This window comes from Chanos chanos, chromosome 7, assembly GCF_902362185.1.
Source record: "Chanos chanos chromosome 7, fChaCha1.1, whole genome shotgun sequence".
Classification (NCBI taxonomy): Eukaryota; Metazoa; Chordata; class Actinopteri; order Gonorynchiformes; family Chanidae; genus Chanos; species Chanos chanos.
The window spans coordinates 38,574,267-38,597,778 of NC_044501.1; the positions used below are offsets into that span (position 1 = coordinate 38,574,267).

The 23,512-nt window shown below is 40.3% G+C and overlaps 2 protein-coding genes and 2 pseudogenes across 2 annotated transcripts; 1 reads left to right on the forward strand and 3 right to left on the reverse strand.

Annotated features, from left to right (window-relative positions):
* Nucleotides 1-804: 804 nt before the first annotated feature.
* LOC115817630 (E3 ubiquitin-protein ligase TRIM39-like) lies at nucleotides 805-3,967 on the reverse strand (annotated as a pseudogene).
* Nucleotides 3,968-7,859: 3,892 nt separating this feature from the next.
* LOC115816357 (macrophage mannose receptor 1-like) lies at nucleotides 7,860-10,195 on the forward strand. The gene is made up of 5 exons (XM_030779314.1): nucleotides 7,860-7,896; nucleotides 8,040-8,435; nucleotides 9,237-9,587; nucleotides 9,741-10,103; nucleotides 10,188-10,195. Exons 1-5 carry the CDS (start codon nucleotides 7,860-7,862, stop codon nucleotides 10,193-10,195), a joined length of 1,155 nt encoding a protein of 384 aa, XP_030635174.1.
* A 3,247-nt stretch (nucleotides 10,196-13,442) lies between these two features.
* LOC115817629 (E3 ubiquitin-protein ligase TRIM39-like) lies at nucleotides 13,443-17,542 on the reverse strand (annotated as a pseudogene).
* Nucleotides 17,543-19,708: 2,166 nt separating this feature from the next.
* Nucleotides 19,709-22,389, reverse strand: LOC115817368 (prostaglandin reductase 1-like). Its single transcript, XM_030780662.1, has 8 exons — nucleotides 22,284-22,389; nucleotides 22,151-22,196; nucleotides 21,846-21,905; nucleotides 21,163-21,330; nucleotides 20,598-20,871; nucleotides 20,406-20,511; nucleotides 20,035-20,153; nucleotides 19,709-19,819 (listed from the first exon to the last, which is right to left on the reverse strand). The coding sequence occupies exons 1-8, from the start codon at nucleotides 22,387-22,389 to the stop codon at nucleotides 19,709-19,711; spliced, it is 990 nt and encodes a 329-aa protein (XP_030636522.1).
* Nucleotides 22,390-23,512: the final 1,123 nt, after the last annotated feature.

Here is a 23,512-nt window from a genome sequence, read left to right on the forward strand (position 1 = left end):
TATAGAGAGTTTACAGGCTATCATTAAAGCTTTAGAAATCATAAATATTTGTACAGGATCGTGATTGTGTGTGTGTGTTATTATTCCATTGGTCTCTTGCTCTTTCTACTCCAGTTCTCTGAACAAAACATCATTATTTCATCATCAGATCTATCATAGTGGACTTATGGATAAAATATTTAGTTTTCTGCTTATTCTCAGACTTTTCAGTAATAAAACAGTAAATACAATCAGGTCAGAAACATGACATTAACATAATGTCACTTTTCTGGATTCCGAGACAAATATATTCAAGACAAATTACATTTGGATGTTGGTTTGATTGTAACTTAAAGATCAGAGATCACAATCAGATAACAAAACAAAACCTTGCCCCCCAGGTTTTTCTTTATTTCAAACTTTTCCTCCTCAATAGCGCTGGGTAGAGCAAAGCACTGACTATATAAAACCAGAGTTCAGCATGGCTCTAAAGGAAACCAGGCGTGTGGCTGATTCTCCGGGTTCTCATGACATTATGCATCGTTTGCAGTACCAATATTCTGGATCAGTCTCACCAGTATAGTTACAGACAAAGACCACATTAAAAAAGAATTGTGTCCAAAATCAAGATTTCAGTGTACAAATGAGTAAATCAGAAAAAGAACAATATTTACACTGTTTACATTTTATTCCTATTTTCTGTTATTACTAAAACATTTTAGATAAAATTCTCCTTTACTGTCCTCTAAAGTAGGTTCATCTTGAGTACTGTCATGATCTTTTCAATATTTTCAGACATCCCAAAAATAGTAATATGATGAAAAGTCATCCAGTGGTAGTGATGGGAGTGATGATCATTTTGGCTGAGTTTTTTCCTCCATCATTAGTACAGGGACTGAAGTATGGATAGAGTGGTCCAGAGAAATACTGACAAGTGAAAGAGTAAATCTGAGACCTGGCCTCCACGTCATAAAAGGAGACCAGACCCTCCTCATAATCCACAAACACCCCCACCCTCTGGGGCCTCTGTTTCAGTGAGAGGGGGACAGGAGGACTCTCAAGAGCTTTAAACTCGCTCCCATTCCTCAGACACACCGTCCAGAATCCATTCTCAGGGCACATTATAATTTTACCTTTCTTGCTGATGTACTTTTTAGCCACTCCCAAATCCCACTCAGTCTTCTCACTGACCTGCACCTCATAGTAAAACCTCCCTGAAGAGAACCCCTCTTTTCCCAAGGCACTGGGACATGTGTCAAACCTCTCTGGGTTGTCAGGGAGATTAAGTCCCGTGTTTCCACAACTCACTTGTTTCCCATCATCAGACAGGACGAGGAAGAGACTGGCGGTATCAGGATCCAGAGTCACATCCACTGAGAGATCAGTAAGTAAAAGATGTTTTATTCAAAAGTGATCGGTGAACAATTCCAAAATTATACATCGATTCAGAGCAATTTATATGAGAGTAAATTATGTGTGTTGACATAAGAAAACATACACTACCTGCATACTGCTGAATGTTCTTCAGTTCTGAGAGAAGAAGATACATAAAGTTATCCATTTACTTTTATAAATACAATACATAAGTCAGGTCACACCTACTTGTTACTATAACAGTGGATGAGAAGGAGAAGATGAAGATACAAAATAATTCCAGTTACACCGTGTTTCATACTGAGGAACTTGTCTGTGTCACCTATTAGCACAGAGTTTATTGCTGCTGTGTAAGTTCCACAATCACAGGAAAACATTTTGAAGTAAAGTATGTCTCTAAAGTCTTACCTATCTCTGTTATCTTCTCCACTGTCTTATTGAATGATTCCTCCAGCTGAGTCAGAGATCTCCTCAGAGTGTCCACACACAGCAGTCTTAATACTGATGTCAGTCCAGTCCTTGGTGTGTGGAGGGCTGCACACAGATGGGTAAATCTACAGTACAGCAGGAGAGAGGAGAAATCCCTCAGCATGGGGAGTCTTGTCCTATCGTGTGCTGCATTGTCATTGAGCAGAGAGAGGGACACTCACCTGTAGGAGGTGGAGATGCTCCTCAGTGTGTGAGAGCTGCTCCAGCTCAGTGTCTCTCCTCTTTAATTCAGTGATCTCCTGGTGCAGTTTTTTAATGACTCCTTCAGCCTCCTTCTCTGCTGTTTTCTGCTTCTCCTCCATCACCTCAAGCAGCTCGGCCTTGACTCTCTCAATCGACCTCACAAGAGCAGCGAAGATCTCTACAACCTCGGCTTTCTCTTTCTCTGTGTTTTTCTACGGAATGGGAAACGTCATATGTTCAGCACATATGTCAAAGTGACTTAGAATCTGTAGTCTTTCCCTTCCCTGAGTGATTCTGAGATTTAAAGCCGTAGCTTTTAAAGTTCCCTTCAGCAAACGGGGGACTTTCAGTAGACTCATCTACTGTTTTACTCTAAAGAGTGTAAGCGAGTATCACTGTATCTGTATTGAGATGGGACAGGGTAAGGACCCACCAATTTCCCATTGGACTGATGAGTTACAGGTACACAGATGGTTACATAGCTGGTCATCCCACTTATGAAAACGAGAGCGTCTCTGGATTGTGAAGGATGTTGGATACCTTTATGTCTTTTATCTACGCACAAACAAGGAGGAACGCACTTTGTTTAGCTCAGTTGACTGTCTGATCTCCTCAGCCTTTTTCAGTCTGTGCTGGATCATCTTCTTCACTTCTGTCTGTACTTCCCTCAGACGAGCCTGTGAACAGAGGGGGAATAATTGAATACGGCACCAGTAAAGGAGATCTTCAAACTAGAAAACACAGCAAAACCACCTCATAATAGATGTGTGTTTTGCATTTGTAAGTGACCAAATTTATCAAGATTATGTCCTTTCTAACAAATGCTTTCTGTATTAGCACTAATTTCTATCCATGATAATCATGTATTGAAGCATTTCACGTGGGTTTATGCAGTATTGGATGCTTCTTTAATCAATTTCTTAGTAGAACAATCATTCACATGAGATCTGTGAGACATCAAACCACACGTTTAAAAATAGGTCAAAATATGTTTGGCAGTTCTGATGTTATATCATGAGATCACAGAATGAACTCAGATTATTTAAATTCTTAATCTGAGGGCCTCATCGCAATTCCTTTGATTTGATTTGCTAGCCAAAAATCTGTGTTCTTTTGCAAACCAGTGTCCAAAATTCTGTGAAATCACAGAGCAACAGACAACTTTTTCAAAGTAATCACAGAATTATTCAGTTATCAGACCATCACATCCACTGTTTTTGTTTAACTATTAAACAGCCAACATCCATTGACGGCCATTTCTCCTTTACATTTTTGAATATGCAAAGCCTCAGTTGCTGCTGATTCATTTTACAGTTTCTCACTGCTGATTCAAATCAGGAACCCTTCAGTTCCATGTCAGTCGTTCCATGTCAGAACTCACTCTCACCTTCCTCCTCTCACTCTCCTCCTCTATGGGAACAGTGTTGTGAGTTCTGTGCTTTCCTTCAGTACAGAACTGACACACACATGTCTGATCATCTCTACAGAACAGCTCCAGGGGTCTCTCATGTTTCTTACAGATATAATCCTCTAGGGTCATCATGGGGTTGATCAGTTTGTGTTTCTTCAAGGCTGGGACTCTCTGATGAGGCTCCAGGTGAGTCTCACAGTAAGAGGTCAGACACACCAGACAGGATTTAACTGCCCTTAATCTCTGGCCAGTGCAAACATCACAAGGCACCTCAGGCTTGTTCATGTAACTTTTCCTCTTAAAATCATCTACAACATCTCTCAATGTTGTATTGATCTTCAGTTCGGGTCTTTTGTGAAATTTTTCTTTACACATTGGACAGCGGTAGTGTGAAGTGTGCTTCCAGTATGTTTTGATACAGGTCATGCAGAAATTGTGTCCACATGGAGTAGTGACTGGATCGGTGAACACATCCAGACAGATAGAACACTGGAACTGCTTTTCAGACAGGAGACTGCTGGAGGAAGCCATGGCTGGAAGCAGAGAACACAATAATGTTAACGAGAAAGTTCATGAACTTAAACGTTAGGGCATTTAAGCCCTATAAAGCATTAAGGTTTTTTGGTTGGATAACAAGTAATTAGAATCATCTCTGTGTATTTGTGTGACTGTGTATTGGAAAAATAGTCATTTCAGACAAGGATTTCCTCAACAAAAACCATTTTTCTTCCATAGAATGTAAAAAAAAACAAAAAAAAAAAACATGTAATGTCATCAGATTCAGTACTGCTCCATTAATGTCATAAGGATTTAGGAATGTACGGAAAAAAAAGAGCAACGATTTTATTTACAGTACCTCTGGAGTGGAACTATAAGTGTGTTGCTGTGGTGTAGTCACGGGAATTTGAATCACGCCAACACAAAAGGGGTTTTCACAGTATGTTTACACACATTTGAAGCATGTGTGACTGTTTCAGCGTCCTAAGTAACAAATTAATCAACACAAATGCGCTTTTGCAAGTGCACTTCCTGGTTTTTAACATGTTTTTCACCATGGGGAGTAGTTTTTCCTCCGCAGTTTTGTAGTTTACTATTTCCACTTGTGCTAATAACACATGATCTCAAGTTATATATGACACACGACCTTAGTGACTGTATGATTTTTCATCTGGATGAACACTCAACTTTGCTGCATTTAGGTTCAAAACTAAGAAACAACTCAGAATAAAATCATAGTATTACATTCTATATCTGTGTGAGCAATCATGATGAGTTAGGCAGGTGTAATTTGTACCTTGCATACGTTAGAGAGGAGCTGAACTAACAATAACAATCACTGGCATTGTTTTATGGCATTAAACTAGGGCATGTGAAAAACAACACCCATTGGCGCCAAAGCAAAGCAACACATCATATGACAAATTAAGTTTATAATGTCAGTAGGAAGGAGGACATTGTCTGGTGTGCAATAGTCCACAGATTTCACAGATTTCAGGAATGATGTATTAGATTGTCATTATAACGTACAAACACCCCCACCATCTGAGACTCCTTTTTCACTGGTTGGGACAACATCAGGACCTACAACACCTCAGCTTTCATTTCCATTTGCCTGCCACAAAGTCACACACACATATACATACTTTGGAGAACATTTCTATGTTCCTGCGTTTACTGTAGTGAATAGTTCGTCTAGTTAAGTTTTGTCCATTCTGATGGTAATGTGAACATGGCTTTTTGCTTCCTGTTCAGATTGAGATCTGAAGTCCAGTCTCTTACAGTCATGAAAAGGTATCGTTTATGTTTAAATTACTTGTGTTATTAACATTTTGTTGGAAAATAGTGAACCTCTTTATAGATCTAACATGGAGTTTTGCAATATGTAATCTTACCTGAGATCTTCAATGCTTTTCTTCCCCGTGGAAAATAAACTGATATTGGGAACAGAACTGTTAGTGCAGCTGGACGAGTCAGATCTCTAAACAGCAGTAAAGATGGTTCCTGATATTTCTATTGACCTTTACACCTTTTTTTCTTACACTGCAGCTCTGTGATGTCACTGATCCACCCACTACTGTACTATGAGCAACAAGAATAACCCCTCTTAATAGGCTATAATCTGAATATGCATGTGTCAGTCCACCTCTTGGTGTGTGGAGGGCTGCATACAGATGGGTAAATCTACAGTACAGCAGGAGAGAGGAGAAATCCCTCAGCATGGGGAGTCTTGTCCTGTCATGTGCTGCATTGTCATTGAGCAGAGAGAGAGACACTCACCTGACAGAATACCGGTGAAGATCTCAACACAGTCGTCTCTCTCTCTCTCTCTCTCTCTCTCTCTCTCTCTCTTTCTCTCTTGTTTTGTAATCAAGGGAAATTATGCAGTTAATAGTAAAAAAAAGGTTATTGTTGGATGATTATCAGTTGGATGATTATCAGAGCGGTCAGTTCGGCCGGGGGAGTCAGGCCGGCAAACGACCGGTGAAGATGCCTAAAGAAACGACGAATGAAGAAAACTCATCTCGGCACTTTCTCTTCCGCTTCAGTGTTGTGATGTCACTGCTCCACCTACTGGTGATGAACTGTCTGCACTCGTGACCATATGGACAATAACTTTTGGGGGGGTCAACATTTTGCTTATGTCATACTATTGCCTACTGCAGTAATAGTATATGAACATTTTTATTAACATATGAACATGTGGCATTGGTAGCGTCCATGCCAGTCAGTAGTTAGCTATGATGCAGGAATCTAGGAATAGCACATTTCAGTTCACTTTGCTCAAGTGCACTGAGAATGGTGTTCAGTCAGTCAACAAAGTTAGCTGACATTGTTTTTAAGACAAGGCCTAGTTAACAACTGAAATGGATGCATTTTCTTTTGAAAAGACAAATCCCAGAGAACGAGATCAAAGACATTGCAGCAGCTAAAAAGACTGGCGTTAAGCCCAGCAATAAGTTTTGAAAATATCAGTTTACCTACATCAAATACGGCTTCACCGTACTCACGAGAAAGGACGGACATAATGTTCCAATGTAAATTTTCAGTCTTGAAACCATTTCCAATGAGTGTTCAAAACCACCTAAACTCATAAGATTTCTTTTTAAGGGTCCAAGCATTTAAAACCGATTCAGTGTTGGTTTATGATACGCTGGTGCATGTTTCATGTTTCTTTTATTATTTGATACATATACTGTATTGCTAAATGTTCCCTTTGACAGTCAAAAATCTGATGCCGGATTTTTGTCCTTCCTCTGTAACAGAACAGCAAGACAACGTTAAAACCATTTAGAACCAAAGTTATACGCATGCATATCTATGCATGTCTGTAGGTAGATCTGATTATCTAATCTGTATACTGAATTTATTGTACTGATGTGCTATCCTAATTACTACTGAAAGATTGCAACAAGTAAATATTCAGTGCTTGAATGCAGCAGATTAAATGATGATGATTATATCAGGGATAAGCAGTCGGATGGATGGGGTTACCACATCGTGAAGGGCCTTGGGACTCAAAGCTTATTTGTGTTGTATGTTTGCTTGTTTTTGATTGGAAAAGTTATTATTCAAGCCTTTACATCAGAGTGTGTTTTTGCTTTTGTGTTTGTGTGTGTGTGTGTGTGTGTGTGTGTGTGTTCAGTGGGTATGTTCATGTGTTGGTGTGTATGTTTGGAGAGACAGAGAGTATATTTGTGTTCTCTGCAATCACATACATAGAGAGAGAGAGAGAGAGAGAGAGAGAGAGAGAGAGAGAGAGAGAGAGACACGAAGGAAGGGGGAAGGAACGAAGGGAAAAGGGAGGGAGAGAGGAATAGAGGTACTGATGTAAATGTTTTGGGACATGTGTGTGTGTGTGTGTGTGTGTCTGTGTGTAACAAACAGCCACTTCTAGCCTTCATGCAAAGTAAGGAACGGGGGAATTTTTGGATCATGTCCACCAGGAAAAAATATCAAAATCATTTCCATAGAAGAACGATGAATACTGTGTTTGTACAGTAAGGTGCAGAAGGTAGTAAAAAGAGAGGACATTCAGACACATGAATCTGAAGCAATGAGGACATAGAGAGGGAAGCAGCTGAACAGAGAGACTCACAGACTACAACGCAAACTTCACACACAGGTGGGATCTGTTCTCAAATCATATTTAAAAAAATCATATTACTGCCAGCCAGTAAGATCTGTCTCACAGAATTAAAAATAAATCGCAGTATTTAATATTTAGAACAAAAATGCAAATTAAGAGGTGAACAGCCACGCAGAGTGAAATCGTAGGACAGCCACTGATCCTTCATTAAGTGACATGGAAAACATGCTACGAAGGGAATACAGATGCTTTTATCTGTCATATCTTCAGCGTTTGTATGGTCATTTTAATGACAGTACTAAACTGGATCTGTCTGTTATTTTAGAACCATCAAAGATGAGTCACATTCTGCATTTCATACTCCTTTTCTCAGGTCAGTGTGTGTGTCTGTGTGTGTGTGTGTGTGTGTATGTGTGTGTGTGTGTGTGTGTGTGTGTGTGTGCAAGCACAAATCTTCCACAAGAATGTTTTGCATGTACATCTGATGACAACTATACTAATGACTTTGTCTCACAGGACTGCTCAAGCTGTCTGCATGTGTTCCCCGTCAGTATCACTTTGTGAATGAGTTAAAGACCTGGACTGAAGCACAGACATACTGCAGAGAGCACTACACTGACCTGGCCACCCTCGACAGTGAAGAGGACACAGACGAGCTGATTAAAGCCGTAGACACACAAAACAGTCACCTGGCACATGGTCACGTTTGGATTGGACTGAGGCAAGGAGACTCTGAGAAATGGTTATGGTCATTGACAGGCACACATTTCTGTAGAGAGACAAACTTCAGTAACTGGGATAACGGGGAGCCCAATAACCGAGGTCGTAAAGAGGACTGTGTAGAGATGTTACGAGATGGAAAATGGAATGACAAGAAGTGTGAAGTTTCTCATGCATTTGTTTGTTATGATGGTAATGACTTATTCTATTCTATTGTATTCTATTATATTGTTTGTATTCTATTCTATTCTATTTCTTGTGCCTCCAGTGATATTCACAGTAATCAAAGTGCCTTCTTAACAGAGCTTATAACATATAGTCAATGATATATGACATGATATATATATAAAATGTCTTATTGTGTTCTGTTGTCTAATGATCGAGTGAATATGAGGACACACGTGAAAATGTACTTTTATAAGTTTAGCTTTATGGATATTGTTTTTAGAGAATTTTTAGAGATATTCTGCCGAAATGAATATAGTAAGTGCTTTCAGTTCATTTCAGTCCAAACTGTTCAGTAGTTTTAAACACGCATATAAGGATTTGAGCGACATGAAAATACGACATGACATTTTTGCAAGCATTTAAGATTTAAAGTATTGAAAGCAGACCAGGATTTGAAAAATAGGGCTTAATATTAAACGTGCCTCCAGTCAGCTCTCTGTTTAGTCTCTCCCAGTCTGGCCACAACCTGCCTCCCCTAATAACTAACAACACCCATAGCCATGTGTTTCAGTTAACCTGCTCAGTTAACCTGAGATCTGAGTTCTGTCTGATGATTTCTTTTTTTGGTATTTTCTGTGATTTGCTACTTCTGGTTATTATGAGCTCAGCCTGTAATCACGGGAGTGGGATATTAAGACAACATCTTCAAATTTGTGGAGAAATCTGCAAGTACATTTCAAAGTCTGATATGTTTGTTTTCGTACCTTTTTTTCTCATTTCAGTGGACAGATTTCAAGACTAATCAGCAAAATATTTGTATTACAGAGAACAAGGCCACCGGCGTGAAATACGTATTCATTGACGAACCAAAAACCTGGAGAGAAGCTCAGAGATACTGCAGGGAGAAACACACAGACCTGGTCAGTGTAAGGAACCAGAGTGAGAATAGCATGATAAAGAATCAGGTACAGGATACAAACCCTGTCTGGATTGGTCTGTTCAGACGCTCCTGGGTGTGGTCAGATCGGAGTGGGTCTATGTTCAGGAACTGGGCTGAACATCAACCTGATAATATTCAACGTGAGAACTGTAGTGTTATGTGGGTGACTGACAATAACAAGGAACAATGGGGGAACTGGCCTTGTGACAAGACAGATACATTTGTCTGCTATGAGAGTGAGTGAGTTCTGTTGTTAGCTGTAAAATGAATTTGCCAAGTTATAATTTTGAAAGTTTCAATATAAAATAATGCTGCGTTTCAAAAGATGACTGCTTATTTCACATTATTGTAAATACACTATCCATGTCTCATTTCTGCCTTGTTTCCAGATGAATTGGTCCTGATCAATGACACTCTGACCTGGAGTGAAGCTCTGAATTACTGCAGAGAGCATCATGTGGACCTGGTCTCAGTTCACTCAGAGAAGATTCAGAAGTGGGTGATGAAGAGGGTTGAAAAGGCCTCCACTGCTCATGTGTGGCTGGGCTTACGTCACAGCTGCACTCTGGGCTTCTGGTTTTGGGTGAGTGGAGAATCTCACTGCTACGAGAACTGGGCTCCAGGGAACAGAACAGGGGTGGAGGAGTGTGAGAGAGCGGTCAGAACAGGAGCAGTGGAGTCTGGAGGAGGGAAACAGTGGGTCAGCCTGCCTGAGACTGAGAGACTCAACTTTATCTGCAGTAACTATGAAGGTAAGAGTGTGTGTTTGTGTGTGTGTGTGTGTGTGTGTGTGGTGATTAAACATTCTGACATTTTTATTCTGTATTTCATTGTAGAAGACTGAGCAGATAAGTGGAGATCGACTGAGCTTGACTTCTAACTTCAAATTCACCGTCAGAAGAGACAAATGTGTGACAAATACAGGGGTGGGCAGAAACGAAGTATATTTACTTGAGTACTGAACTAAAGTACATTTTTTGAGTATCTATACTATACTTGAATGTTGTTGTTGTTGTTTTTGGAAACCTATGACTTTTACTCTTCACTACATTTGAAAGACAAATATTGCACTTTTCATTCTGCTACATTTCTGTGAAGGCTCTCGTTACTCTTACGTTGAAGCATAGCTTTGAAGTCAGCGGACAGAATTTTCTCCTCTAAAAACCGATGGGCCATATTATGTTCGTCACAGGGGAAAAAAAAAACAAAAAAACAATCACAATAAACTACTCCAATGCTGTCAGTCAAGTGCGTGCTGCATTTTTAACAGTTGAACTTGGCGGTTTTCCTGATGGCTACTACTATGGCAGATAAAGATTATAAAGATAAGGGTCCCTCAACTGAGCACCCATGACCATATCTTAAATCCATGTCTGTGATTTTTTTAAATCAACTGCTTTTCAGATTAACTGCTTCCCGTACGTGGTCGTGTGCTGTGTTCGCCTAACTTTTTTTCGTAGGTGGCTGTGATGTAGTGTTCACTGCTCACTTACAGTCATATTCGCCGCAGACTTGAAAATCGCGATTAATATGTTAGCGAATGTGTGACGTATCTGGTGACAGAGGCAGACCACGGCTGCTACCGTTAACACAGCGTGTGAAGGTGTACGCAAACCCGTTAGCTTGGAAACCATTTGGGACATAACACCGGGTCCTGTGTGAATCCACTGTTGATGCATACTAATAGCAAAAATGCCGAGTTAACTTTACTGACAAAAGTCCTTTCAAAAATATATGTTTTAATCTTGTCAGATAATAAGACGAGGGGGGAGCGGGAATGAGGCAGTAACGACGGTCATCCAGCTGTTTCACATTTCAGGCAATGTTATGTGGTAGACGTAAAATTAACCTAGACTACAACATTATGACGTGTTTATCTTTTTAAGGCTAATCTGAGTTCACCTAGGGCCTGTTTAACTGAAGCTATACACTGTCTTTTATAGAGGAAGCATTCGATTCAACTGTGTCTCTACAGACTTTGTAGTATATTCCACACGCTTTTTATTCTACAGTTTCTACAAACAAGTAAGTGCATTCAGTAGGTTGTTTCAGAGTCATTAAGCTCTGTAAATGCATTGTGGCAAGAATACAACAATGCGTTGACATTAAATAGAAAACATACTTTTGAATACTTAAGTATTTTTAACAGCATGTACTCCAGTGCTTCAACTCAAGTAAAAATTGAACTGAACAACTTTTACTTGTATTGGAGTAATATTTGACCAGGAATATCTATACTTTGACTCAAGTAATGGGGTTGTGTACTTTGTCCACCTCTGGACAAATATCATATTCCATATCTCTCAATATTCACCTTCTCTCAAGCAGCATACAGTTTTCTCAAAATCAAGATTATTTGCATTTATTTGAGGTTGTAGCTTAATGATATATTTTCTTTGTGGGACTTGATTCATTTGGGGTGAAATTAAGGCTGTGGGGGGGTTTGTTGTTGTTTTTAAATTCATTTAGAATCATTCTGCTGCTGTGCAATAATCATTTATTATTGCATTTCAGCCTTGTTAAAAAATCACTTTGAACCATATTCATCATGTAAATTAAATCTTTTCCATTAAAACTTTGATTTAAGTCAAAATGTATATCCATTGTTTTGTCTTCTTGTTGAAAAAAATCATCCCTACCTCACATCAAGGGCTCTATCTTGCACCTGGCACAAACCGAAACGCATGTGTCTTTGCTAGTTTCAGACCGCCGCAGTTGTCATTTTCCCATCCAGCGTTGTTTAAATAGCAGATGAACTTTAGCCCATTTGGGCGGTTGGTCTTTTTTAAATGAGGCATTGTCAGGCGCATCGCTGGTGTCGTTGCTATTTCAAATGCAGCTGAAAGCCTCTACACTTAAACCAGCAAAAACCTGGTCTAAAGTAATGTCACAGTTGTTTCATTGAAAAATGGAGTACCTGATTGGACAGAGGATTGGGAGATGTCAGATGCAGTGAATCGGAGAATCACTCTTTTCGTCCAGGTACCCAAGTCCGCCATTGTAATGGCAATCCGTCAAGGTGCCAGTGCAGGTAGCTTTTTAAAGGGAATGGGAGCTGACACTCTGATTGGTTTATTGCATGTCACACCCAAAACACACCTACGATTAATTAAGAGACTTAATACAAGCCCTTGGTGCCTTGTGCCTTATTTTGTCTGTGGTCACCAAGACCAGGTGCCATCACATGTGCAGAAAGGGGGTCATGCAGGGGGACCATCCAGAGGAGTAGACAGGGGCACCACATTGGGGGGGGGGGGGGGTTTAGGACAATTCCAAGGGTGTTCTATGGAGGGCAAACTCCGGGGCTTCTCTTATGTTGGTTACAGCACAAACATTTGATCAGAGGGATGAACAAAATAATTTACACAGTTTTATGTTACTAGACATGAGTGACTGACATGGACTCATTGCTTTCAATGAAAGGTCACTAATATTAATAAATTCAAATCCATACTGTTCATTCACTGAATTCATTGCTTTATTTTTCTTCATTTTCATAGCAAAACCCCCCCCCCCCCACACACACACACACACAAATTCCTTGATGTGTTTCTTTTGAACAATACAGCAAAACAGTCCTTCATTAGGACTCTCATCAGTAGCTTCACCCAGCACTGAGCATGAAACAGGGAGCCATAATGGCTGCTCGGTCACCTGCATTCTCATGTTCTTATGCACTGATTAACGGACAGGGTTTTAGCTCAGTCTGATCTCGACGGTTGGAGAAAAAGACATCGTTCAAAAGGGTAAAGTAAAGTATTGTCAGACCTGATTCCAGCCAATCCTCTGTTCAGCCACGCCCATTTTGCCTGCCTTTTTGACCCTGCTCATTGTCTTTCAATCTTGGATTGTTTGTGCGGATTCCTGATGGCTCTCCATTAGATTTTTGACCCTGGCTTGTGTTTTTGACTATTCCTGGGGATTCTGGTTTGGATTTGTTGAACTGATTTATTAAAGTACCAGAGCTCTGCACTTGGGTCTTCTGTTCTAATCATCACAAGTATAACTTGAAAAAAAGTAGAGAAGAAAAAATGTCAAATCTATTTACATTTTGTTCTGCTGTTATAAGTGTTTCCCGCAAGAAAGAAAATAAACTTCCAGATAAAAATGTTCCTCCTGTCTTCTGAACAAATTTTTCAAATGGTATATTTAATAAACCTCCTTATGAGTGTCATTATGATCTTTTCAGCATTTTCAAAACATTCAAGACCAGTAACACAGTGAAATCTCATACATTCTGACTGACAGGAGTGATAATCAGTGGAGCTGAATTTTTTCCTCCGTCATTAGTACCGGGACTGAAGAATGGATAGAGTTTCCCAGTGAAAGACTGACCAGTGAAAGAATAGATATGAGAACCAGCCCCCACATCATAAAAGGAGACCAGACCCTCCTCATAATCCACAAACACCCCCACCTTCTGGGGTTTGTGTTTCAGAGAGAGGGGGACAGAGGGAATAGCAAGAGCTTTATACTCATTCCCATTCCTGAACCACACAGTCCAGTATCCATTCTTAGGGTTCGGTGTAATACTTCCCTTTCTGTTAATGGTCTCTCTGGCCACTCCTAAATCCCATTTAGTCTTCCCACTGACCTGCACCTCATAGTAAAATCTCCCTGAGGAGAACCCCTCCTTTCCCAGGACACAGACACAGTAATCAAACCTCCCTGGGTTGTCAGGGAGATTCTGTCGTGTGTCTCCATCTGTAACTTCTTTCCCATCATCAGACAGGATGAGTTTAGGATGAGCTGTATCAGGATCCAAAGTCACATCCACTAAGAGATACAAGAAAATACAAGAAAAGATGTATTACACATAATTTGACAATTATGCTTAATTTAACTGAAGTCAGTAAAGATGACTAAGATTATGATAGTGGTGAGTAGTTTGGTGTTTAAAAGTAATTGTCATTTTTCATCAATACATAGCAAAATGTAAACATATTACATTTGGAATACAATTTAGAGTGTTAGTATGATAAAACAGCACAGATCATACTGTACCTGCATGCATTTTCATCCTCCTCATTTCTGGAAAGACAAGACACTCAATGTCATTTTACCCGTTTTTGTAAAGATAATACTTCCACCAGGCAGGCACATGTGTGTCATTACCAGCATGAACTAAAACCCTTGGAGGACTTGGAGTTACTACACACGGAACATCAGTGCTACTTTATTATGGTCATTTTTAAAATGTTCGGTAATATTCAAAGATGCAATATGATATCAGAAGTTTCATTGTGCATTATTTTTCTCTCTCTAATCTATCATCATTGAAATAGATAAGTAACTCACTTATTTCTGGAATTTTCTCCACTTCCTCATGTAATGCTATCTGTTGTTGAGTCACAGTTCTCCTCAGAGCGTCCACACTCACAGCAGTCTTAATACTGATGTCAGTCCACCTCTTGGTGTGTGGGGGGCGGCACACAGATGGGTAAATCTACAGTACAGCAGGAGAGGAGAAATCTCTCAGCATGGGGAGTCTTGTCCTGTCATGTGCTACATTGTCATTGAGCAGAGAGGGGGACACTCACCTGTAGGAGGTGGAGGAGGTCCTCAGTGTGTGACAGCTGCTCCAGCTCAATGTCTTTCTTCTTTAAATCACTGATTTCCTGCTCCAGTTCTTTAATGACTCCTTCAGCCTCCTTCTCTGCTGTTTTCTGTCTCTCCTCCATCACCTGGAGCAGCTCAGCCTGGACTCTCTCAATGGATCTCATAAGAGCACTGAAGATCTCAACAACATCTGCTTTCTCTTTTTCTGTGGTTTTCTAAAGGGTTAAAAAAATATAACCTGTTCTCAAAACCCATTGACTGAACATCCACAATATTTCACCTCCCAAAGCAACACTAATGACAAACACAGTGAGATTATTGTTATCAGGCTCTCTGAGTAATCTTGCTTTGTGTTTCACTCACTTTAGTGGTCTCTACCAAGTGTCTGATCTTTTCAATCTTCTCCAGTCTGTTCTCGATCATCTGCTGGACTTCAGTCTGTATCTTCCCTATCTGAGACTGTGAAGACAAGAAATGAAACAAGACCATGGTGTCAAAAGAGTACAAGAAATTGTTATAGTAGAATATTAAGTGTGTGATAACATTTCCTTTGTTTGTTTTGTGTATTCTTGCAGAAAAAAGAGAGATTCTCTTTAACCCCACTCTGCCCTTTTGGCAGCGGAGTCCAGCCCATTGACATTGAGGAGGCCAGCCTGACCCCTCTTATACAACTCCATATAGGTAACAGATCAAAATCAGAACATATGAACAGCAGAGTTTTGTTTCTTAGCACAAACATATCTGGTTAGGAAATCTAGATTTATGTAAATATCAAGAAATATACACAGAGTCCGCTTCATTTCCTGTAACCCACTGATTTGGTTTGGTCGACGTATTGATTCCTGTTCAGCTCTACATCACGGTTAAGGTTCTGAATAAAGTTCAGAACGGTAGGGGCAAGTCGGTGTGCCATTCTTCAAATTCTTCAACTGCTTTTGAGTTTTCTCTGAATTAAGTTAATTACTTGAACGCACCGCTGTGACAGCAGCTCATGCCATTGACTGAAAATGGAGATTTAATCCGTCCTTTTCAAATTGATAGCTATAGTCTACGGATGGTATAGGAATGGAGAACCTTCAGTCAGAAGGCTTTTCGTCCTGCAAGGGACAGAATTTATTTACGCTTGCTTTTACGCAACGGAAGTACCGTGTCAATATGCTTCAACACGTTTTATCAAGCTACCTGTAACTGCATGTAATACTGATTGATCGCTGGCAGTTGTCAAAAAATGACTAATGGAGGTAAACAGGTAGGTTATTGTGTTGCAGTGGGCTGGCCAACAAGCCTGAAACAAGCCTGAACCTCAAAACACCCAACGTGTGTGTAAAAAAAAAAAAAAAAAGTTCCAAAAACAGGGAGCTGCAGGTAATTTCAAAGTTTTCAACCATACATCATGCAGCTTTGTTCCCTCCTTCAATGTTTACAGTATTATGTGTGTCATCTAATGTTCAAAATTTCTTCAGTAACAAGTAACATGTTGCTTTGCAAAAAAAAAAAAAAAAAAAGAGTTATGATTTGGTCTTTTCCACCAGCAAAGAAGTTGAGAGCCATGTCTGACATTCACAAGGAGTTCTTAATCTCCTGTTGAGTGATACCCTGTCGTAGAATCCCTCGACCAATCTATATTGATTGCATTATGAACAATGTGCTTTACATTGATTTACAATGTGCTTCAATTTTCAGTTTCGACTTTCAAGCCAGCGTTCGTCTAAGCTAACTGACAAAATTTTTTCTCACCTTTCTCTCTCCACTCTCCTCCTCTATGGGAACAGTGTTGTGAGTTCTGTGCTCTCCCTCAGTACAGAACTGACACACACATGTCTGATCATCTCTACAGAACAGCTCCAGGGGTCTCTCATGTTTCTTACAGATATAATCCTCCAGATTCTTCACAGGATCAATCAGTTTGTGTCTCTTCAAGGCTGGGACTCTCTGATGAGGCTCCAGGTGAGTCTCACAGTAAGAGGTCAGACACACCAGACAGGACTTCAGAGCAACACGTTTCTCCTCTGTGCAGATGTCACATGAAACGTCTCTGGTTTTAACAGCAGGTATCTGTAGGGTACTGATGGCCTTCACCTGAAATGATTTCCTGAACTGAACAGTTAAATCAGCAAACATTGTATTGACAAAGAGATCTGGTCTCTTTTCAAAACTCCTTTTACACAGTGGGCACTGGCACCAGTCACTCTTGTCCCAGAATCCTTTGATACAGGTCATACAGAAGTTGTGTCCACATGGAGTAGTGACAGGATCAGTGAACACATCCAGACAGATAGAACACTGTAACTGTTCCTCAGACAGGAGACTGCTGGAGGAAGCCATGTCTGGACACAGAAAAAACAAGATTGGCTTATTTCACAACATTGCAACAATTATAAAGCAGTTTCAAAGTACACAAGAGCCCTAAAGATCCTAGTTTTGCTTTATGTAGTGATCCCCTTCTTCTTCTTGTTACAAATCTGTTTAAGATGAGGGCTGTACTGCACAATCTGTATAGACCAAAGACAACAGTTAGGGAAACACTTTCTCTCTCTCTCTTTCTCTCTCTCTCTCTTTCTCTTTCTATTTCTGGGACATGCATGCCTATGCATACACACTGCTCACCTTTGCGTTAGTGATGACTGCTCTGTCTCTCTGAAGTGTTAAAAGTTAAGGAGTTAAGATATGTAACTGTCTTTTCATTCAGTCGATAATCACCAGTTCAATTCTTCAGTTAAGTTTCGCTTCTTGCGATTCGTATCGTGTAACTCCGCCTCCCTTAGCTACTCTGCAGTTGCTGATTCTTCTTAAAGGAGCAGTGTCAATTTAAACACACACACAAACACATTTCTCACTGCATCACGTCTCTTTGCTTGGTTCTTCATCACTGAAGATACACACACTACATCTGGCCAATTGGTTAGATTCACACATTTAGAGCTATTAGATTTTCTCATCATCATCGTCATCCTCCTCATCATCATCATCGTCATCATTTTCTGCCACGTATCCAGGGCCGGGTTGTGTTGGTAACAGGCTGAGCAAGACAGCACAGACGTTCCTGTCTCCAGCCACATCCACCAGCTCCTCCTGGGGGATCGCAAGACATTCGCAGGCCAGCCGCGATATATAATCCCCCAGCGTGTCCTGGGTCTTCCCCAGGGTCTCCTCCCAGTTGGTCATGCCCAGAACACCTCCACAGGGAGGTGCCCCGGAGGCACCCTAACTACATGCCTCAACAGGCTCCTTTTAATGCGCGGGAGCAGCAGCTTTACTCTGAGCGCCTTCCGAATGTCTGAGCTCCTCACCCTATCCATGAGGGTGCACCCAGCCACCCTGCAGAGGAAACTCATTTCCACTGCTTGTATCTGCAATCTCATTCCTTTGGTCACTACCCAGAGCTCGTGACCATAGGTGAGGGTCGGAACAAAGATTGACTGGTAAATTGAGAGCTTCTGCCTCAACTCTCTCTTCACCATGACGGTGCAACAACTGCATGGCTGCCAGTGCCCCCCCCAGTCCGCCTGTCGATCTCCTGCTCCATTTTAAACAAGACCCTGAGATATTTGAACTCCACTCCCAACTCAGAGGGGGCAAACCACCTTTTTCCGGCATACAACCATGGCCTAGGACTTGAAGGTGCCGATCCACATCCGGACCGCTTCGCACTCAGCTGCAAACCGCTCCAGTGCTTGCTGGAGGTCACAGCTTGATCAGGCCAACAGAACCACATCATCTGCAAAGAGCAGAGACGCAATCCCGAGGCCACCATGCTGGACACCCTCCACCCCACAACTGCACCTTGAAATCCTGTAAGTGAAAATCGCGAACGGAATTGGAGACAAGGTACAGCCCTGGCAGAGTCCAACACCCACTGGGAACGAGCTTGACCAAAAATCCAAACACAGGTCTCACTGCGGTTATTAGACTTTCTGTTTTTTCAATATTTATAAACAATATGAGACTCTGCTTAAATATGGCTTGACACTACTGAATTTTTAGTTCCATGAAGCACCATTTCAGAAACATCTCTCTTTAACTGTCTGGCTATTAATGTCTCTTTTGTCAGAATATGTGACTGTGTGGTGGGAATGGCAGGCAAACTGTTTTACAGACACAATTAACTCATCCAGAATACAGGACTTGCACCTATATGAAAATTAAACGTTAAAAAATATGTTCTATAAACATACAGTTTAAATACAGTCTGTTCTCAATATGATAAGCAGCAGCCCATAGGGAAATGACTCATGAAATAGGGGTGACACGTTTGACTATAAAAAAAAACATGAAAAAGCTCATGACTGCAGAATGGAATAGCAGTTTAATATTATAGTTTGGAAATGGTGTTGTCACATGCTGTCCAATAAGAAATTTGTGTTTCATGTTAATTTATAGTTCATTTTAATTGATTCGCTATATATTTAACCAAGATTCCGAGATTGTTATGATATAAAAATTGCTATGATTTGCTGTTTCATGAAAAAATTAACACACAACTTTCACAATCCAGACATATCAAGCTTTTTATTTTATCATCATCATCATCATCATCATCATCATCATCACTTAGTGAATGTTTCAGACCTAATGCACAAAAATTGATCAAGCTAAAAGAACCAGATTTTTATGATTATGTGTTCAAGTTGAACATGGTTTTTTTTTCTCCATAACAGAATTTTAGATGAAATTACTTCAAGTATAACAGGAACAGGAAGTGTTTCTTTGAAATTTAAGTCTCTTAAAAAAAAATTCAAGGCGCATCTAAGAGGATTTGCGAATGTCAATTATCTATGGCGTTTGTTTATTATGTCTGTCACACTTTAACAATGGCTTTCCCCATGTCCTGACCCTTTAGCATACGAAGGAAAGCAGCAGGCGTCTTCTCAAAGCCAACAGTCACAGACTCTTTGGCTTTCAGTTTTCCCTGCCAATCAGAAGAAGAGAGAGAGAGAGAGAGAGTGGTTAATATCTTCCCGAAGATTCTTCGAAACACTTTTATCTGTCAATTTTACGCCATGAAAGTGCCACTGGAGACCATTTTTCTACCAATTACAGCTGTGATTTATTCTCACTACTGTGTAACGACGCTTCGGTGAGAAGCTAGATACATGAACGTGGCTCTTTTGTTTCTTGACTCGCCTCTTTCATCCAAGTCAGCAGTCTCTGGAGAGACTCTTCGTCTTTGTGCTTCCATTTCCACACAGTGAAGCCCTCCATTTTCAGGTGATTAGTTATCATGGTCATATGTGGGTAGGAACCTGAAAGAGCACACACATACACCCACAATCTCTCTTAATGTCTAGGAACAAATGACTCATTTGATTGATTCACAGTTTACAGAAAGTGGTGTGAACACAGTAATATAGCACACCCAGCTGGTAAGCCACTGCACTGCACCCAATTTACAGTAAAACAAGAAATCTTTCAAAAGTTTTGTTAGGGTTATTAAAGATTGTCTCAAATTATTTGAAAGACACCAATTTTTTCCTACATGTTGAAGATAAACCTACATGTCTGAGGAGTGGTGTCATTGTAGAGAGATATAGCTCCACAAAGAGCAATACGTCCCTCTTTCTTCATCTGAGAGAGTGCAAGAGTGTAGAAGGGACCAGCCACCTGCAATTCAGAGAAAAGCAAAGCTAAGCAATGCCAATGTACACAACATTAATGACATTCATTCACAAAACTGAAATATCACTTACGTTCTCAAAGTAGCAGTCGTATCCATCAGGAGAGGCAGTCTTGAGAGCCTCCTCCAGTGATGAGACGGTTTTGTAGTTAAAGGCCACGTCAAAGCCCAGCTCTTTCAGGTAGGCCACCTTAGCATCACTCCCAGCTGACCCAACCACCTTACAGCCTTTGATTTTACAGATCTGACCAACCACTGCTCCAACCGCTCCGGCCGCTGCACTGACCAGGACCGTTTCACCAGCTTTGATCTGGAGAACTTCCTCTAAACCGTACAGAGCGGTCAACCTGTAGGACACATGAGGAAGCGTTTTCCTGATTTCCTGGGTCTGTCTTCTGTTGTCCTAATTCAATAAGTCTGTTCCTACAGTCTGACTTGAAAGACAGTTTAGATATTGAACTAACAAGGGAGACTATGAAATGTTTCATAAAAATCACCAGATATATTGTGAAAAGTCAGGGGCGAGATACATGGCAAGAGTTAAAGGAGTAAACATTTGACATAACCGGCCATAAATCAAAATGAAATGACTTGTCTTATTTGAAGGAATTGAATTCTGGCAAAGTTTTTTAAATTACCCCGGCATGCCAATAACTCCCAGAGCCAGAGAGAGGGGAATATCCTTTGGCCAATTGGATGGGAGTTTGGTGAGGTCTGATCCATCAGACAGGGTGCGAGTCCTCCATCCGCTGTGTACAAATACATGGCATCCGACAGGGAAGGCCTTGTTTTTACTCTGGATCACCCTGGAGCACAAAGAACAGAAATACAGTGAGTGTGTCTGCACTGATATGACTATTTGATCTTAAGATGTTGGCCTTGAGACCCCTGTGTGGATATACTATGTTCTGTGTAATTCAATCAGCCAATGTCATTACATGACGCGACATCAAGGCCACCGTGAGATTGTATTTCCGCCATCAGACTGGGGTTGGAGCCCATTCTGTATTGTACTAAATAGTTTTATGACGGCTCGACGGTTATAATGTTGTGTTTCCTTCGGGCTTCAGCATGTTTTATAGTTGCAATAAATGGCAATAAAAACTCCTGACGTAACTCATCAATTTATCATTAAACATTGGTTAGGAGATGAAGGTGTTTTGTTGCAGGTTAAAACTAAACATACCAGGGGGAGGGGGGGGGGGGAGTCGTGGAGCCCGACTAGAGTTCGTCGAGATTCACAAGCAATAAAGAATCAATGAATGTATAGGGTGTTAAAAAGAATATATATATATGTTTTTGTTTGGTTTTTTTTCCTTACTTGCCCACTTGACCTCCATACTGAACGTCTCCTTCTTTCAGTAATGTTCTACTCAGAGCCCTGGATGAATAAATAAGGGAAATCAGTGATTTATTCATTCCTTTGAGTTGTTTTTTTTTCCTTTTTTTTACTATACTGAGAAAATGACCAGTTGTGCAAATGCTTACATGCTCAAATGCTCAAAAATGCTTAAATGAACACATTACACACACAATATATATAAATATATATATATATATGGGTTCAGTATATCATGCAGATATGTAAGGGGCACCAGTAACATGAATATTAATCCAGAACAGTACCTCTGATAAGGATCCAGGCTAAGGAACAATGCCTCTACCAGCACCTCTGAAATACAACCATTTTCAAACATTAAGAAAAGTGAACCGTAAGGTCAAAATTCAAACTTCAGGGTTGTTGTTTTGACCTGTTTACCTCCATTCTTTGGTTCCGGCAGGTCCACCACTTTCAGCTCAAAGTTGCTCTCCTTGGGAAATCCCTCAAAGTGTTTCTTTAGAATCCAAGTCTTGGCTTTAACCATGGTTTCTCAGCTTTGAAATGCCCGCCGCAATATTTCTGCACGCTCTCCGATGTTCCAAACTCTCAACTCTGTCTAAACATGACATTCGTTCCGTTTTTTTATAGAAAGTCACCACCCACAGCAATATTTGATTGTCCGTTGAAATGACCGAGCAGCAGTTTGAAGGTGGGGCTACTTTGTAAAGCACTCATCATGATACAGCAGGTATTTTACAATGAGAAATAAGAAATGAATTAGCGCATTGTGAAAACATATGGAGCATTGACATATTGATGTATTCATTCACAATGGATTGGTGCACTGAAAGGCAGTGTGCACCCAGATTCAAACAGGACAAATAAAATGTGGATGCAGTTTCATAACATAACAACATCACAAAACTACACAAGAGTAACCAGGAACACTTTCTTCTGGAAGATCTGACACTGACTTTGAAACTAATGATTAGGATTTTGTTGTGTGTGGTGCCCATTTGATCCTGAGCTGACAGAGCTGAACTAACACAGGTTCTTGCCACGGGGACACAGCACATGACCACGGGAGGTAGAGTTTCAGTAGAGCGAAACATAAGATTGAAACAGTTGATCAAATGTAGCTCTTTCCTATATGAACTGTTCACATTGCTTCACAATGTAAACAGAATATGGAGAATATTTTCATTACCTAGCCCATATTTTTCGTAATGTATCAATGTAACACTATAACAGAATTATGCTATAGCGCTGGTGTTTAATAGTGATAACGCACAGCGATTATGTTTTATCAGTGAATTTGCATTGGTAGTATTGTTGACTTTTATGACTCACAGCTGATGACTCATGGCCATTTAAATCCAGGTCTATGAGATTAGAGGTAATATATCTCAATGTAACAACTCTGCTATTGCATCACTGTGATTCAGCACTGGGTGTTTTTTCTTTTTTGTTCGTTGTTTTTTTTTTTCTTTTTTGTTTTGATGATGAACTGTGACTTGCAAAGATACAGCTGTTTCTTAATGCATATTAAAATCAAGTTTTCTTTTTGTAATTTTCTGTGTCTGTAATGACAAAGCCTTTGACAAACAGAAATTTCATTTTCTGGTTTATAATCTCAGTTCATGGCCATGCAAACACTCCTGCATTTA